This window comes from Coregonus clupeaformis, chromosome 12 (assembly GCF_020615455.1).
Source record: "Coregonus clupeaformis isolate EN_2021a chromosome 12, ASM2061545v1, whole genome shotgun sequence".
Classification (NCBI taxonomy): Eukaryota; Metazoa; Chordata; class Actinopteri; order Salmoniformes; family Salmonidae; genus Coregonus; species Coregonus clupeaformis.
In genome coordinates this window covers 9,637,367-9,654,855 of record NC_059203.1, presented here as the reverse complement: position 1 = coordinate 9,654,855, position 17,489 = coordinate 9,637,367, and the positions used below count along the sequence as shown (strand labels likewise).

Genomic DNA, 17,489 nt, shown 5'->3' with positions numbered 1-17,489 from the left:
GCTGCTAAGTGCTGAGCTAGCAGAGCTGGGAATGGCCTTTGGGCGAATGGTCCATTTTAACTGCACAATCTTTGGACCCTTTTACACCTCCATCCTCAGGAAGCTGCTGTTCCCACCGGGAGAGGCCGAGATGGGGGTCCCGCCAGTCCCCCCCATTAGATTTTAGATTCTTCAAAGTAGCCACCCCTTGCCTTGATGACAGCTTTGCACACTCTTGGCATTCTCTCAAACAGCTTCATGAGGTAGTCACCTGGAATGCATTTCAATTAACAGGTGTGCCTTCTTAAAAGCTTTCCTTAATGCGTTTGAGCCAATCAGTTGTGTTGTGACAAGGTAGGGGGGGTACACAGAAGATAGCTCTATTTGGTAAAAGACCAAGTCCATATTATGGCAAAAACAGCTCAAATAAGAAAAGAGAAACGACAGTGCATCATTACTTTAAGACATGAAGGTCAGTCAATACGGAACATTTCAAGAACTTTGAAAGTTTCTTCAAGTGCAGTTGCAAAAACCATCAAGCGCTATGATGAAACTGTGTCTCATGAGGACCGCCACAGGAATGAAAGACCCAGAGTTACCTCTGCTGCAGAGGATAAGTTCATTAGAGTTACCAGCCTCAGATATTGTAGGCCAAATAAATGCTTCACAGAGTTCAAGTAACAGACACATCTCAACACCAACTGTTCAGAGGAGACTGTGTGAATCAGGCCTTCATGATCGAATTGCTGCAAAGAAACCACTACTAAAGGACACCAATAAGAAGAAGAGCCTTTTTGGGCCAAGAAACACGAGCAATGGACATTAGGCCGGTGGAAATTTGTCCTTTGGTCTGGAGTCCAAATTGGAGATTTTTGGTTCCAACCGCTGTGTCTTTGTGAGACGCAGTGTGGGTGAACGGATGATCTCCGCATTTGTATTTCCCACCGTAAAGCATGGAGGAGGAGGTGTTATAGTGTGAGGGTGCTTTGCTGGTGACACTGTCTGTGATTTATTTAGAATTCAAGGCACACTTAACCAGCATGGCTACCACAGCATGCTGCAGCGATACGCCATCCCATCTGGTTTGGGCTATTTTAACAAGAAGGAGAGTGATGGAGTGCTGCATCAGATGACCTGGCCTCCACAATCCCCCGACCTCACCCAAATTGAGATGGTTTAGGATGAGTCGGACCGCAGAGGGAAGGAAAAGCAGCCAACAAGTTCTCAGCATATGTGGGAACACCTTCAAGGCTGTTGGAAAAGCATTCCAGGTGAAGCCGGTTGAGAGAATGGCAAGAGTGTGCAAAGCTGTCATCAAGGCAAAGGGTGGCTATTTGAAGAATCAAATATAAAAATATATTTTGATTTGTTTAACACTTTTTTTGGTTACTACATGATTCCATATGTGTTATTTCATAGTTTTGATGTCTTTACTCTTATTCTACAATGTAGAAAATAGTTACAAAAAAATAAAGAAAAACCCTTGAATGAGTAGGTGTTCTAAAACATTTGACCGGTAGTGTATAGATACACTACATGACCAAAAGTATGTGGACACCTGCTCGTCGAACATCTCATTCCAAAATCATGGGCATTAATATGGAGTTGGTTTCCCCTTTGCTGCTTTAACAGCCTCCACTCTTCTGGGAAGGCTTTCCACTAGATGTTGGAACATTTCTGCAGGGACTTGCTTCCATTCAGCCACGAGCATTATTGAGATCGGGCTCTGATGTTGGGCGATTAGGCCTGGCTCGCAGTCTGCGTTCCAATCGTTCCAATTCATCCCAAAGGTGTTAGATGGGGTTGAGGTCAGTATTCTGTGCAGGCTAGTCAAGTTCTCCCACACCGATCTCGACAAACCCTTTCTGTATGGACCTCGGTTTGTGCACGGGGCATTGTCATGCTGAAACAGGAAAGGGCCTTTCCAAAACTGTTGCCACAAAGTTGAAAGCACAGAATCGTCTAGAATTTCATTGTATGCTGTAGCGTTAAGATTTCCCTTCACTGGAACTAAGGGGCCTAGTCCGAACTATGAAAAACAGCCCAGACCATTATTCCTCCTCCACCACACTTTACAGTTGGCACTATGCATTGGGGCAGGTAGGGTTCTCCTGGCATCCGCCAAACCCAGATTAGTCCGTCGGACTGCCAGATGGTGAAGCGTCACTCCAGAGAATGCGTTTCCACTGCTCCAGAGTCCAATGGCAGTGAGCTTTACACCACTCCAGCCGACGCTTTGCATTGCGCATGGTGATCTTAGGCTTGTGTGAGGCTGCCTGCTCGGCCATGGAAACCCATTTCATGAAGCTCCCAACTAACAGTTATTGTGCTGACGTTGCTTCCAGAGGTGGTTTGGAACTCGGTAGTGAGTGTTGCAACCGAGGACAGGCGATTTTTATGCGCTACGCGCTTCAGCACTCGGTGGTCCCGTTCTGTGTTCGGCTGAGCCGTTGTTGCTCCTAGATGTTTCCACTTCACAATAACAGCACTTACAGTTGACCGGGTTAGCTCTAGCAGGGCAGAAATTTGAGGAACTGATTTGTTGGAAAGGTGGCATCCTATGACGGTGCCACGTTGAAAGTCACTGAGCTCTTCAGTAAGGCCATTCTACTGGCAATGTTTGTCTATGGAGATTGCATGGCTGTGTGCTGGATTTTATACACCTGTCAGCAACGGGTGTGGCTGAAATAGCCAAATCCACTCATTTGAAGGGGTGTCGGCATACTTTTGTGTATATATAGTGTATCTTATAAAGAACTTTTGAAGTATAAAAGTGTGGCCATATGATCTTGGTCAATAATGGATTATTACACTGAACAAAAATATAAACGCAACATGCGTTCATATAAGGACATCAGTCAATTGAAATAAATAAATTAGGCCACAATCTATGGGTTTCACATGACTGGGAATACAGATATGCATCTGTTGGTCACAGATACCTTCAAAAAAAGGTAGGGGCGTGGATTAGAAACCAGTCAGTATCTGGTGTGACCACCATTTGCTTCATGCAGCGCGACACATCTCTTTCGCATAGAGTTGATCAGGCTGTTGATTGTGGCCTGTGGAATGTTGTCCCATTCCTCTTCAATGGCTATGCAAAGTTGCTGGATATAGGTGGGAACTGGAACACGCTGTCGCACACGTCGATCCAGAGCATCCCAAACAGGCTCAATGGGTGACATGTCTGGTGAGTATGCAGGCCATGGAAGAACTGGGACATTTTCAGCTTCCAGGAATTGTGTACAGATCCTTGTGACATGGCTGTGCATTATCATGCTGAAACATGATGTAATGGCGGAGGATGAATGGCACGACAATGGGCCTCAGGATCTCATCACGATATCTCTGTGCATTCAAATTGCCATTTGATCAAATGCAATTGTTCATTGTCCGTAGCTTATGCCTGCCCATACCATAACCCCACCTCCATGAAGGGGCACACTGTTCAAAGCGTTGACATCAGCAAACCGCTCGCCCACACAACGCCATCTGTCCGGTACAGTTGAAACCGGTATTCATCTGTGAAAAGCACACTTCTCCAGCATGCCAGTGGCCATCGAAGGTGAGCATTTGCCCAATGAAGTCGGTTACGACGCCGAACTGTAGTCAGGCCAAGACCCTGGTGAGGACTACGAGCACGCAGATGAGCTTCCCTGAGACAGTTTCTGACAGTTTGTGCAGAAATACTTTGGTTGTGCAAACCCACAGTTTCATCAGCTGTCCCGGGTGGCTGGTCTCAGATGATCCCGCAGGTGAAGAAGCCGGATGTGGAGGTCCTGAGCTGGCTTGGTTACACGTCTGCGGTTATGAGGCCGATTGGACGTACTGCCAAATTCTCTAAAACGACGTTGGAGGTGGCTTATGGTACAGAAATTAACATTACATTCTCTGGCAACAGCTCTAGTGGACATTCCTGCATTCAGGATGCCAATTGCACGCTCCCTCAAAACTTGAGACATCTGTTGCATTGTGTTGTGTGACAAAACTGCACATTTTAGAGTAACCTTTTATTGTCCCCAGCACAAGGTGCACCTGTGTAATGATCATGCTGTTTAATCAGCTTCTTGATATGCCACACCTATCAGATGGATGGATTATCTTGGCAAAGGAGAAATGCTAACTAACAGGGATGTAAACAAATTTGTGTTAAAAATGTGAGGCCTCCCGTGTGGCGCAGCGGTCTAAGGCACTGCATCACAGTGTTGCGGCGTCACTACAGCCTGGGGTTCGATTGGGAGTCCCCATAGGGCGGCGCACAATTGGCCCAGCGTCGTCCGGGTTAGGGGAGGGTTTGGCTGAGGGGGGCTTTACTTGGCTCATTGCGCTCTAGCGACGTCTTGTGGCGGGCTGGGTGACTGCAGGCTGACTTCGGTCGTCAGTTGAACGGTGTTTCCACCGACACATTGGTGCGGCTGGCTTCCGGGTTAAGTCAGCGGGTGTTAAGAAGCGCGGTTTGGCGGGTCATGTTTCGGGAGGATGCATGACTCGACCTTCGCCTCTCCCGATCCCGTTGGAGAGTTGTAGCGATGAGACAAGATCGTAATTGGATTGCAATTGGATATCACGAAATTGGGGAGAAAAAGGGAGTACAAAAATAAATAAAATGCCTAATTAAAACCCTTTAAAATAAATAAATAAAATTGAGATAAATAAGCTTTTTGTGCATATGGGATATTTCTGGGATCTTTTATTTCAGCTCATGAAACATGGGACTAACACTTTACATGTTGTATTTATATTTTTGTTCAGTATATTATGCCATTAATGCTCATAACAAAAAGTAAAGGGTGCCTTCCAGCCTGATGGAATAAAGCATGCCATTGACATCTCATTGCAGAGGTAAACATTATTATCATATAGCCAACTTCATCATCGGAGGCCTCAGCCTAGCACAACAACCCTTCTGAAATTAACTACATACATATTTTAGTATGACATTCTTTGAAAATCACAGCAGCTACTGATGTTCATCCCTTTTTACACCCTTTACTTACCGGTAAGTGAATTAGACCTACAATACCATGCTAAGATCTCACGTTTAACTAAATAACAGACACTACAGCCGGTAGAAGCTACATGTGTAGAAGCTTCCAGTTTTTACAAGGGTACAGAGTTTGTAAATTGCATTTTCTACATAATTTGAAACAGTTGTTTCTCCATTGAATAATGTATTTTAGCCTCTAACTACATTAGTTAGCCATATGAAAATAATGTATTTAAAAATTGCATCAGTTTATTTCCATCATATTTTCTGTTCTAAATATCTGCTAGTCAGGGAGTATGACTTTGTACATTTCTCTGCCAGTACTTGGGCTAGTCTTTGTGACGAAGAGATGCAATTAACTCTCATAGAATATATTGTCTGCCAGCTCCATCAAACTCTCATGCAAGTAAGATGCCCTAAGACACAATCAAATACCTTAAGAATAACATTTTCCATTGTACTATTTAATTTCAGGTATATATTGCTTTTAATTTGAATAAATAAACATTATCACATAATCATTGACAAACTATACTCTGTCCACAAATACATGGGCATAGCATTATATGCTGGTACAGTAGTGCTACATTTGATGAATGTACTCTCGTTGACTCTCCTTGATCCTTACAGTAACAACATGATTATCTCAAATAGACCTAAATCAATACAAATTGTCATTACTGGCCCATCATTAATTGTCTATATTCTGTAGATTACAGTACCTACATAAAGTAAATAGTGGAGGGAAAGACAGTCAGTGTGAGGCCAGGGAGGAGATTTGACCTTTCAGACTGAACTTTCTCGAGATAGGAGTAAGAGACAGGCCCTGCATGCCCAGTTGAGACAGACAGCAAGTGTAAGATTATCCTTTATCTGTTACTTGGTATTCAGGTGAGGTTGTAGAAGGCAGCAGACCTTATCAAACAGTCCCTCATAGACCCGCTGCATGTATCCCTGTTAGTCTCTCTGGCTCTAGTCTACACACACGCAGACACTCACATTGGCTGCTCCACTTCAACTCACAGCTTGGTGTCCGGAAACTTGAATGCTGGAGTGAGCTACACAAGGAAAACACTGGCGTTAAAAAAGACAGGAACATGCACAGCCAAATCATGCCACCACATTGTGTCTGCTTAAAATAGCTTCTGCTCTTTAAAATGTAAGGCATTTATATGCACCCAAACCAGAGCAGGTTGAATGTGTCTTCATGATTTCAACACATAACAGGGAGGGACATACTTAGTGCATGAGAAATGACAATGCTGGAGAATGTAAATGAGATGCTGTATTTGTGTAATGGATAAAAAAGTAAAACAAAAGGCAAACAAAAGACACTACTACATATGTACACCTCAATGGGTCAAGTGCATCAGAGGACGAAACAAATACTGCCACATGCATCAGTGGTAGCTACAGTATTAGTCAGAACAGAACAACGATGAGACACAGCTACAGTACCACACAGAGACTGTCAAGTCTTAACACTCATTCTCCAGTCAGCCATCCTGTATCGTTTGGAGAGAGGCTAAACATAACATCTCCTGCAGCAGGGACACAGAATGAGGACAGCGCCAGAGACAGAACAGGCCATCCTCACAGGAGGACACAAACACAAGGCAACACAGCACACAAAATAGGTTGAGCAAAACACAAATAGATAGAACCAACAGATAGATAGCTCCTGTAGACCTGCAGTTTCAAATATATTTTCAACCCAAAGTCAATTTGCATAATAAAACCATATCTAATTACATTTTGATCCCTCAAATGTAAAGTTCAAACAATGAGTAAGCCTGAATCCTGGGCACTGTTGTTCATTTTCTAGTGACACATTTTACCTCATGCTGAATCAGTGGCATGGATTGCAGGAGTCCGGCAACACAACCTGCCTCATAGTAAAGAAATGTAAGCAATGTTATTGGGAATATCTTATACTTTTCACAATGAATTGGCAAATAAAATTATTGCCCCCAAAGTCCTCGGACATACCTAAAATGTGGCCTTCATGAGGTGTTTTGGCAAATTTGTATTTGCATTATTCTACTATGGTAATACATTGTTGTGTTGTTATGATTTTCCTTGGTTTCTCTCACTAAATACATTTCAGGAAGTCCCGTTCCTTTTAAAAGCATCTCTTATTAATAATGGTTAAAAAAATGACATACTGTATAATTTTGAAACAAACATTTTCTTTTTAAAGGGGATAGTGCCATGTTTTAACACAGTGTTCTCTGATGAGCCGAATAGTCTCTCTTGGTAATAAAATGACTGGTGAGAGGCACCATGCACACTGTGGAGCTACAGAGCATCATATACATTATTATCTGGACAAACCTGTACCATTTCAACACCTTCACTGCAGCTCAGCCAAAGTGTTCATGTGTTGTCAACTCAAAAGTGCTGTAAGTCTTTTAAACCATGAAAGACGTGTGCAGCAGTCAGCAAGTGTGGAGAGTGTGTGATGGTGGCAAGGATGCTCAATTGATTACATTTAGATTCAAACTGATAGATTGCCAGATTGAAGTAAGGCTACTACTGTTCTTGGCAGAGTGATGGAAGAGTTGTCCAGTCCATTTGTGTACAGAATCACACAGGAAATGTAGGTTCAGTTCTTGATCCATTATAAATGGAAAGGGAAGATTCCTTGACGATCCATCACTGTATGATAAAAAATGCATAGAAAAAAGTTTGTTGATTGTTTTTTGTCTTTCGTATAGATTTTCTGTCCTTCATGCATCCCAGGCTAGATATGCCTCCTCACAGTGCCTCACAGTGGTAGATGCCTGGTAAGACAGGACAAGCTACAGATAGGGAAATAAAAATATTTAACGTGCCTGAGGGAAAAACAAGTGAAATACAAAAATAAACAGCATTAAAAAGATGAGAAAAATAGTTAATCCTTTTGGGAAGGGGATAAAATATTGTTTATGACTGAGTAGGATAGGCTGAGTTTGGGAAACAATAATGTTCTTTGTTCCACTCTGCTTGGGACCAAAACTGTCTGTGGATAATAGCCCAAGAGTAGTACTCCTTTGGTATTAGATAAATAGAGGAACTTATGAAGGTTTGTAATTTTCTTGTTCACATTGGCAGTACAACCAATGCTAATCATGTTACTGTGAGGTAAAAATGCAACAGGCAGCTCAACAGAAAAAATAAGTCTGGATTGTTTCGACTGAAGGCAGTCACTTGGAAAAAGAATAGCATGACAGGAAGAGAACAAAAAAGCCACAATCTCTTCAATGATGATAAACCTAATAGGGGTGGATGCAGATGAGTAGTTGGGAGGAGGAGGAGGAGGCAGTTTGGTTGAGAGAGCAGGGCCATTGTAGGTTCACTCCAGGTCCATCCACAAGTCAAGGGGCCCCATCAGTAGGGGAAGGGGCTGCCAAGGGGTGAGGAACAGGACAGGAATAAGACAGGAGAGAGGGCTGCAGGGATGTGGGATGTCAGAGCAGGGCAAGTTTGTGTAGGGCAGGGCAGAGGAGAGGGGGGAGCTCAGAGGGATGCTACCATCACAGTGAGAAGGCACAGGGCTCGTGAGACAGAGAGAGAGGGTGGTGGAGGTCAGGGGGCAAACTGGGTGCTAGGACAGGGTGAGGGCGGGGCAGGGGATCCAGCCTCAGAATATGGTGGTCTCGTACTTGGTGCTGACAGGGCGCTTGTTGGAGTCTCTCTGGTTGAAGAGCCAGGTGGTGCTGCCCAGGGACTGCATGTCTGCGTCCATCTCCAGAGGGTCAATCTGCCAGGGGAGGGGGGACGAGAGACGGGCGTGAGACTGCAGGAGTGGTGGAGGCCATCGCACACTCAAGTCCTCAGCCCACGTGCAAGTGGATTAAAGGCACAGTCCAGTGATATTAGAATCACAGACACCAGGGCTCAATCCACAACATAGAGATGTCTGATAGCAAAACAGGCTGCTGGAAACCTAACAGACCACACACACTCCCATCTGTCTCTTAATATGGGTTTCAAGTTAAGTGAAAATGTGAAAACACCATAAGGACCCAAACATGCGCTCATAACATGCTCTCACCCAAACAAAAGTCTCTGTTAACACATGAGTAGCCATACACATAATATGTTATAGCTTTTCCATGTGAATAAATGAACTTAAATTAGTAGTCCTGTATGTCTAATTACATGAAACACAACTGATTAAGAACATTGTGGCAATGGAAAACTGGGGTGTACAAGAACATCATTCAATTCTAGCTGTCAAATATCAGATTCATCAGAATCCAAAAGCTTAGTGATATAGGAGGATTAAGACTCAATAAGCCACCTCAAGCGTGTTGCTATTTATACTGATCACACAACTATGAAATTAAAGCACTAGATCATTAGCAGCAGAACTGCTAAGCCATGAATCTTCCGTAGATGGTTAGATCAAAGCTAATGTATAGCCTACTTATCCTCAGGAAAGAATAATGAGAAATAACTGCTTATCTTAAAACAGCTAAAATGGAATGACTATGAGAAAATAGAGAATGTGGCAGAAATTCAGTGTATGATATGTCATGTCAAAAGGGCAAATATTCTGTAGCTAGATGAAGTGCCTGGAAGCAAACCAAAAGGTGGACATGGAATGATAAGAGAGAGAGAGAGGTGTGTCAGGGGGGTTAGCAGATGGATGATGAAGGATAGCGGAAAGGAGGAGAGAGCAGGACCTGGACTCCAGGGCTAACAGAGTGCAACGGGAGGAAGGAGGGGCGGTGGGTAGTACACGTGTGACAGTAACAGCAGCGGCATTCTAGCGGAGGGGCACCCTGGGAAACAGGAGGACCAAGAAGACAAGAACAAAGAAATGTTAAACGGGGAAATAGAAGGACAGAGCATTTATAGTGGCACAGAACTGACCATAGCGGTGCAAGATATAAAAAGTGAATAATCTAGGTAATTTATCACAACCTATTAGGTGTAGACAAATAATGTTAATAAGATTTAACTCAGATTTTGTTTAAATACTGGACAGCAGCTGGCATAGCAGTGCTTTAACGCATCTGTCAACTAGACTGGACTGTACTAGCCAGGCTCCTCCAGTATCTAGACACAGCCACTACAGCACAGTGCAAAGTGATCAACTGCACAGTGATTTATGCCATTATTTACATCCGACAAAAATAGTGCATACCTAGCAAGAATGAAAGTACATTGGAAAAAAGGACAGGTCATCTCACAATTGTGAAATTATTGTCTACATTAAAAGCTTCAAATGGAGTTCTCTTGTTTTAGATGTTCCTAGAATTCCACTGCCTAAAACTAGATAATAAATACTGCCAACCCTGTGCATTATGCAGCGAACTGATTACCTCATGATATATTATGTTTATAGCAGATAATAAAGCACAGTGATTTGTGTGGATGCATAAACATGTTGAGCAGTGTGCATGCACGGTCCAGACAGTGCAGCTTTCTCAGGTGACTATGATCACTGAGTGTTCATTATTCAGGGTCCTGAAAGGTCAATACATCCATACATGGTCCAGGGCATACGTAAACATTTATGTAACATTCTGAATCAATATACTGGGAATCAGTGGAGGGGCCGGGCGACCAGCAGAGAGATGCACAGTTCTCCCTCTCTCTCTTTATTTCCAGATTAAATCATGTCCTGCCTGTAAGCAAAAAATAAGACTATTCATTCATCAAGTTTCACAAACTGTATGGCTGCAGGAAAATGACTCAGAGTTGGGGAGATGAGATTGGTAGCAAAGTAATGAGTCATCACTTTCATCGCACTACAAATCTTCCTTTTTTTTATGGTGTGATCAGTGGTTTAAAATCCGGAGGAACATTCGGTCACGAGGACTGTGTGTCATCTGATCGTGCATATTTATGCATACATGCCTATGCATGTACACATACAGGTAACTGCCAAAATAAAGGAAACACTTGAGTAAATGAGGGATACAAAGTATATTGAAAGCAGGTGCTTCCACACAGGTGTGGTTTCTGAGATAGTTAAGCAATTAACATCCCATCATGCTTAGAGTCATTTATAAAAATGCCCAGTTGTCCATTATTTTGGCTACCATGGCTGGAAGAACAGATATCAGTGAAAGAGAGGTCTTAAAAGAGCATAGGGGGTTTAAAGTGTGTGTGTGTGTGTGTGTGTGTGTGTGTATTTCAGTCACAATCCAATTGAACACTTATGGGAGATTCTGGAGCGGCGCCTGAGACAGCGATTTCCACCACCATCAACAAAACACCAAATTATGGAATTTCTCGTGGAAGAATGGTGTCGCATTCCTCCAATAGAGTTCCGGACACTTGTAGAATCTATTCCAAGGGGCATTAAAGCGGTTCTGGCAGATCGTGGTGACCCAACACCCTATTAAGAAACTTTATGGTGTGTCCTTTATTTTGGCAGTTACAGTTGAAGTCGGAAGTTTACATACACTTAGGTTGGAGTCATTAAAACTCGTTTTTCAACCACTCCACAAATTTCTTGTTAACACACTATAGTTTTGGCAAGTTGGTTAGGACATCTACTTTGTGCATGACACAAGTAATTTTTCCAACAATTGTTTACAGACTTATAATTCACTGTATCACAATTCCAGTGGGTCAGAAGTTTACATACACTAAGTTGACTGTGCCTTTAAACAGCTTGGAAAATTCCAGAAAATGATGTCATGGCTTTAGAAGCTTCTGATAGGCTAATTGACATCATTTGAGTCAATTGGAGGTGTACCTGTGGATGTTTTTCAAGGCCTACCTTCAAACTCAGTGCCTCTTTGCTTGACATCATGGGAAAATCAAAAGAAATCAGCCAAGACCTCAGAAAAATAATTGTAGACCTCCACAAGTCTGGTTCATCCTTGGGAGCAATTTCCAAATGACTGAAGGTACCGCGTTCATCTGTACAAACAATAGTATGCAAGTATAAACACCATGGGACTTTGGTGTGAAAAGTGCAAATCAATCCCAGAACAACAGCTAAGGACCTTGTGAAGATGCTGGAGGAAACAGGTACAAAAGTATCTATATCCACAGTAAAACGATTCCTATAGCAACATAACCTAAAAGGCCACTCAGCAAGGAAGAAGCCACTGCTCCAAAACCGCCATAAAAAAGCCAGACTACGGTTTGCAACTGCACATGGGGACAAAGATCGTACTTTTTGGAGAAAAGTCCTCTGGTCTGATGAAACAAAAAATATAACTATTTGGCCATAATGACCATTGTTATGTTTGGAGGAAAAAGGGGAAGGCTTGCAAGCCGAAGAACACCATCCCAACCGTGAAGCACGGGGGTGGCAGCATCATGCTGTGGGGGTGCTTTGCTGCAGGACGGACTGGTGCACTTCACTAAATAGATCGCATCATGAGGAAGGAAAATTATGTGGATATATTGAAGTAACACCACAAGACATCAGTCAGGAAATTAAAGTTTGGTCGCAAATGGGTCTTCCAAATGGACATTGACCCCAAGCATACTTCCAAAGTTGTGGCAAAATGGCTTAAGGACAACAAAGTCAAGGTATTGGAGTGGCCATCACAAAGCCCTGACCTCAATTCTCTAGAAAATTAGTGGGCAGAACTGAATAAGTGTGTGCGAGCAAGGAGGCCTACAAACCTGACTCAGTTACACCAGCTCTGTCAGGAGGAATGGGACAAAATTCACCCAACTTATTGTGGGAAGCTTGTGGAAGGCTACCCGAAACATTTGACCCAAGTTAAACAATTTAAAGGCAATGCTACCAAATACTAATTGAGTGTATGTAAACTTCTGACCCACTGGGAATGTGATGAAATAAATAAAAGCTGAAATAAATCATTCTATCTACTATTATTCTGACATTTCACATTCTTAAAATAAAGTGGTGATCCTAACTGACCTAAGACAGGGTATTTTTACTAGGATTAAATGTCAGGAATTGTGAAAAACTGAGTTTAAATGTATTTGGCTAAGGTGTATGTAAACCTCCGACTTCAACTGTACCTGTACATACTGTATGCATATAGAAACACACACACAGCTACATGTTGCGCTACGCATGCAATTTTTTGTTTGTGCTCAGTGTGTGGTACTCACTGTTGATCTCCTCATGCTGCTCCATTGCTGTGACGTGGGCCGGCTAGATTTGGTCTCAATGACCTCTGACCCCAGAGACATTGGGGGGACTGGGACATACTGCCTGGCCTTGGTCTGGAGAGCCAGCTGATAGGCCACCTCAAATGCCTGTCCCAGTGTCAGGATGATCTCATAGGTCTGAGTCTGTACCGAGGGAGTGAGTAATGAATGAAGAGACAGTTGCAGTAGTGACTGACAGCTACTTTGAATGAGGCACAATCTGCATTTTTATCATTGAGTTGTCATTCATAGCAGTAGAACTATGTTAATCAAGTATTCAATTAAACAATCAAGATGTAGCTGTGTCATGTGCCAGGAATGTTTGACACATGGCTTATAAAAGAGACTAATCAAGATATTATGTTACTTCCATGACAGCAGGTGCAATTTAATTAATCAAGAAGTTGCATGCAGTTTTGTCAGCAGGCTGCCAAGTCCCAATCAAGTTTTTCCTTTCAAGATTTTTTTATGATATGATATGGCATTTTGAAATAAATTAATACAAATCAGAGTACTTTAGAAAGATAGAAGGTGGGAAATGGGTGATTGTATTTTGGCATAGTCTTATGGAGTGATAATGTATGGAGTGACTGAGGGGTTTGGGCTGGTGTCATTATCTCCAGTGTAACTAGCTAGCCAGCTAACTAGCTACTTGCTATAAGCTACCGTTAGCGGTTTTCACCCAGAACATCTGATTTTCTGCCGGAATAACTGAATCACTGGACCTTAACAACAGATCGCAACAGCTAGCCGCAACCGAATGGATGTTGCTGTTGGCTAATCACCACTGCTCCCGAAGCAAGCACCAGTTAGCCTTGAGCTAGCCTCGAGCCAAGCCTATATCCCGGCTATCTGCCTCTCTGGCTACCGGACGGGAGTAGCCAGCTAACTAGCTACTTGCTATTAGCCACCGTTAGCAGGTTTTTTTCACCATTGTCCGTGGCCTGCACTACCTACCAGCCAGCTCTAGCCTGGACTATTATTGGCCAGTCTGCACAGCGTGTTATCGACCCAGATTCATATCGGATTTTCTGCCGGAATCACTGAATCACTGGACCTTTAACACCGGATCATCGCAACTAGCTAGCTGCAACCGAATGGATGTTGTGGTTAGCTAATCAGCCTTGAGCTAGCCTCGAGTCAGGCCCATCTCCCGGCTATCTACCTCTCTGTCAACCGGACGGGACCTCCTAGTGTCGACACGGAGCCCCGCCGATCCATCACGACTGGTCTGCCGACGTAATCGTCTGTGGTTTCAACAGGCTTCCCGTTGCGATGACCACAAAGATCCATCTGCTATCCCCGGCCCGCTAGCACATGCAATTCAACAGCCGTGCTTCCTCATCGCCTGTGCTGTAGCACCAATTCGAACTGCTCTCGGACTCACATTGCTGTTCACTGAACCTTATGATCACTCAGCTGCACAGCTGATGCCTGCTGGACTGTTCCTTTACACGGTACCCTGTCCTGTTTTATCTGTTTAGCCTCAGCCCAAACTTTCATCGCCATTACCAGTTGTTGTCTTAGCTCTCTCGAATAACACCTGTGATTGCTTTATGCCTCTCTCCCATGTCAATATGCCTTGCCTATTGCTGTTCCAGTTAGTTCTTATTATACAATTTCACTGTAGAGCCCCAAGTCCCTCTCAAACTGCCTCAAATAGCTCCTTTGTTCCACCCCCCATACACACGGAGACCGGCTCAATCGTTGCCTCCAGTGATGCTATCTCTTTCATTGTTACCCAACGCTTAGGTTTACCTCCACTGTACTCATATCCTTCCATATCCTTGTCTGTACATAATGCCCTGAATCTATTCTACAACGCCCGGAAATCTACCCCCTTTATTCTCTGTACCCAACGCACTAGAAGACCAGTTCTTAAAGCCTTTAGCCGTATCCTTATTCTAGTCCTCCTCTGTTCCTCTGGTGATGTAGAGGTTAACCCAGGCCCTGCAGCCCCCAGTATCACTCCTACTCCCCAGGCGCTATCATTTGTTGACTTCTGTAAACGTAAAAGCCTTGGCTTTTTGCATGTTAACATCAGAAGCCTCCTTCCTAAGTTTGAGTTATTCACTGCATTAGCACACTCCACCAACCCTGATGTTCTAGCAGTGTATGAATCCTGGCTTAGGAAGGCCACCAAAAATGCAGAAATGTCCATCCCCAACTACAACATTTTCCGTCTAGATAGAACTGCCAAAGGGGGTGGAGTTGTAATCTACTGTAGAGATAGCCTGCAGAGCTCTATCATACTATCCAGGTTTGTGCCCAAACAGTTTGAGCTCCTACTTCTAAAAATCCACCTTTCCAGAAATAAGTCTCTCACTCTTGCTGCTTGCTACAGACCCCCCTCAGCCCCCAGCTGTGCCCTGGACACCATATGTGAATTGATTGCCCTCCATCTATCCTCAGAGTTCTTACTGCTTGGTGACCTAAACTGGGATATGCTTAACACCTCGGCCATCCTACAATCCAAACTAGATGCCCTCAATCTCACACAAATTATCAAGGAACCTACCAGGTACAACCCTAAATCCTCCCTCATAGATATCATCCTGACTAACTTACCCTCTAAATACACCTCTGCTGTCTTCAACCAGGATCTCAGCGATCACTGCCTTATTGCCTGCGTCCATAACGGGTCTGCGGTCAAACGACCAACCCTCATCACTGTCAAACGCTCCCTAAAACACTTTAGCGAGCAGGCCTTCCTAATTGACCTGGCCCAGGTATCCTGGATGGATATCGATCTCATTCCGTCAGTAGGGGATGCCTGGTTGTTCTTTAAAAGTGCTTTCCTCTCAATCTTAAATAAGCATCCCCCATTCAAAAAATTCAGAACTAAGAACAGATATAGCCCCTTGTTCTCCTCAGACTTGACTGCCCTTGACCAGCACAAAAACATCCTGTGGTGTACTGCATTAGCATCGAATAGCCCCAGCGATATGCAACATTTCAGGGAAGTTAGGAACCAATATACACAAGCAGTTAGGAAAGCAAGGGCTAGCTTTTTCCAACAGACATTTGCATCCTGTAGCACTAACTCCAACAAGTTTTGGGACACTGTAAAGTCCATGGAGAATAAGAGCACCTCCTCCCAGCTGCCCACTGCACTGAGGCTAGGAAACACTATCACCACCGATAAATCTACAATAATCGAGAATTTCAACAAGCATTTTGCTACGGCTGGCCATGCTTTCCACCTGGCTACCACTACCCCGGCCACCAGCTCTGCACCCTCCGCTGCAACTTGCCCATGCCCCCCCCACTTCTCCTTCACACAAATTCAGACAGCTGATGTTCTGAAAGAGCTGTTAAATCTGGACCCCTACAAATCATCTGGGCTAGACAATCTGGACCCTTTCTTTCTAAAATTAGCAGCCGAAATTGTCGCAACCCCTATTACTAGCCTGTTCAACCTCTCTTTCGTAACGTCTGAGATCCCCAGAGATTGGAAAGCTGCCGCGGTCATCCCCCTCTTCAAAGTGGGTGACACTCTAGATCCAAACTGTTACAGACCTATATCCATCCTGCCCTGCCTTTCGAAAGTTAACAAACAGATCACCGACCATTTCGAATCCCACCGTGCCTTCTCCGCTATGCAATCCGATTTCCGAGCTGGTCATGAGTGCACCTCAGCCACGCTCAAGGTCCTAAATGATATTATAACCGTGATCGATAACAGACAGTACTGTGCAGCCGTCTTCATCGACCTGGCCAAGGCTTTCGACTCTGTCAACCACCGCATTCTTATTGGCAGACTAAATAGCCTTGGTTTCTCAAATGACTGCCTCGCCTGGTTCACCAACTACTTCTCAGATAGAGTTCAATGTGTCAAATCGGAGGGCCTGTTGTCTGGACCTATGGCAGTCTCTATGGGGGTGCCACAGGGTTCAAATCTTGGGCCGACTCTTTTCTCTGTGTATATCAATGATGTCGCTCTTGCTGCTGGTGACTCTCAGATCCACCTCTACGCAGACGACACCATTTTGTATACATCTGGCCCTTCATTGGACACTGTGTTAACAAACCTCCAAACGAGCTTCAATGCCATACAACACTCCTTCCGTAGCCTCCAACTGCTCTTAAACACTAGTAAAACTAAATGCATGCTCTTCAATCGAACGTTGCTGGCACCCGCCCACCTTAGAATATGTGGACAACTACAAATACCTAGGTGTCTGGTTAGACTGTAAACTATCCTTCCAGACTCACATTAAGCATCTCCAATCCAAAGTAAAATCTAGAATCGGCTTCCTATTTCGCAACAAAGCCTCCTTCACTCATGCTGCCAAACATGCCCTCGTTAAACTGACTATCCTACCGATCCTTGACTTCGGTGATGTCATTTACAAAATAGCCTCCAACACTCTACTCAGCAAATTGGATGTAGTCTATCACAGTGCCATCCGTTTTGTCACCAAAGCCCCATATACTACCCACC

At 43.9% G+C, this 17,489-nt stretch overlaps 1 protein-coding gene across 7 annotated transcripts in view; it reads right to left on the bottom strand.

The window, feature by feature from the left end:
* Positions 1 to 4,665: 4,665 nt before the first annotated feature.
* Positions 4,666 to 17,489, bottom strand: part of LOC121577751 (ankyrin repeat and SAM domain-containing protein 1A) — a 47,040-nt gene continuing 34,216 nt past the window's right edge. The window contains exons 13-16 of one of the 7 annotated variants that reach the window (XM_041891612.2): positions 13,007 to 13,189; positions 9,637 to 9,735; positions 8,611 to 8,708; positions 4,666 to 6,024 (exon numbers count right to left, since the gene is read on the bottom strand). In XM_041891612.2, the coding sequence (XP_041747546.2) occupies positions 5,898 to 6,024; positions 8,611 to 8,708; positions 9,637 to 9,735; positions 13,007 to 13,189 (507 nt within the window). In that variant the 3' untranslated portion in view covers positions 4,666 to 5,897. The other 6 variants (XM_041891613.2, XM_041891614.2, XM_041891615.2 and 3 more) reach the window with 6 other exon arrangements.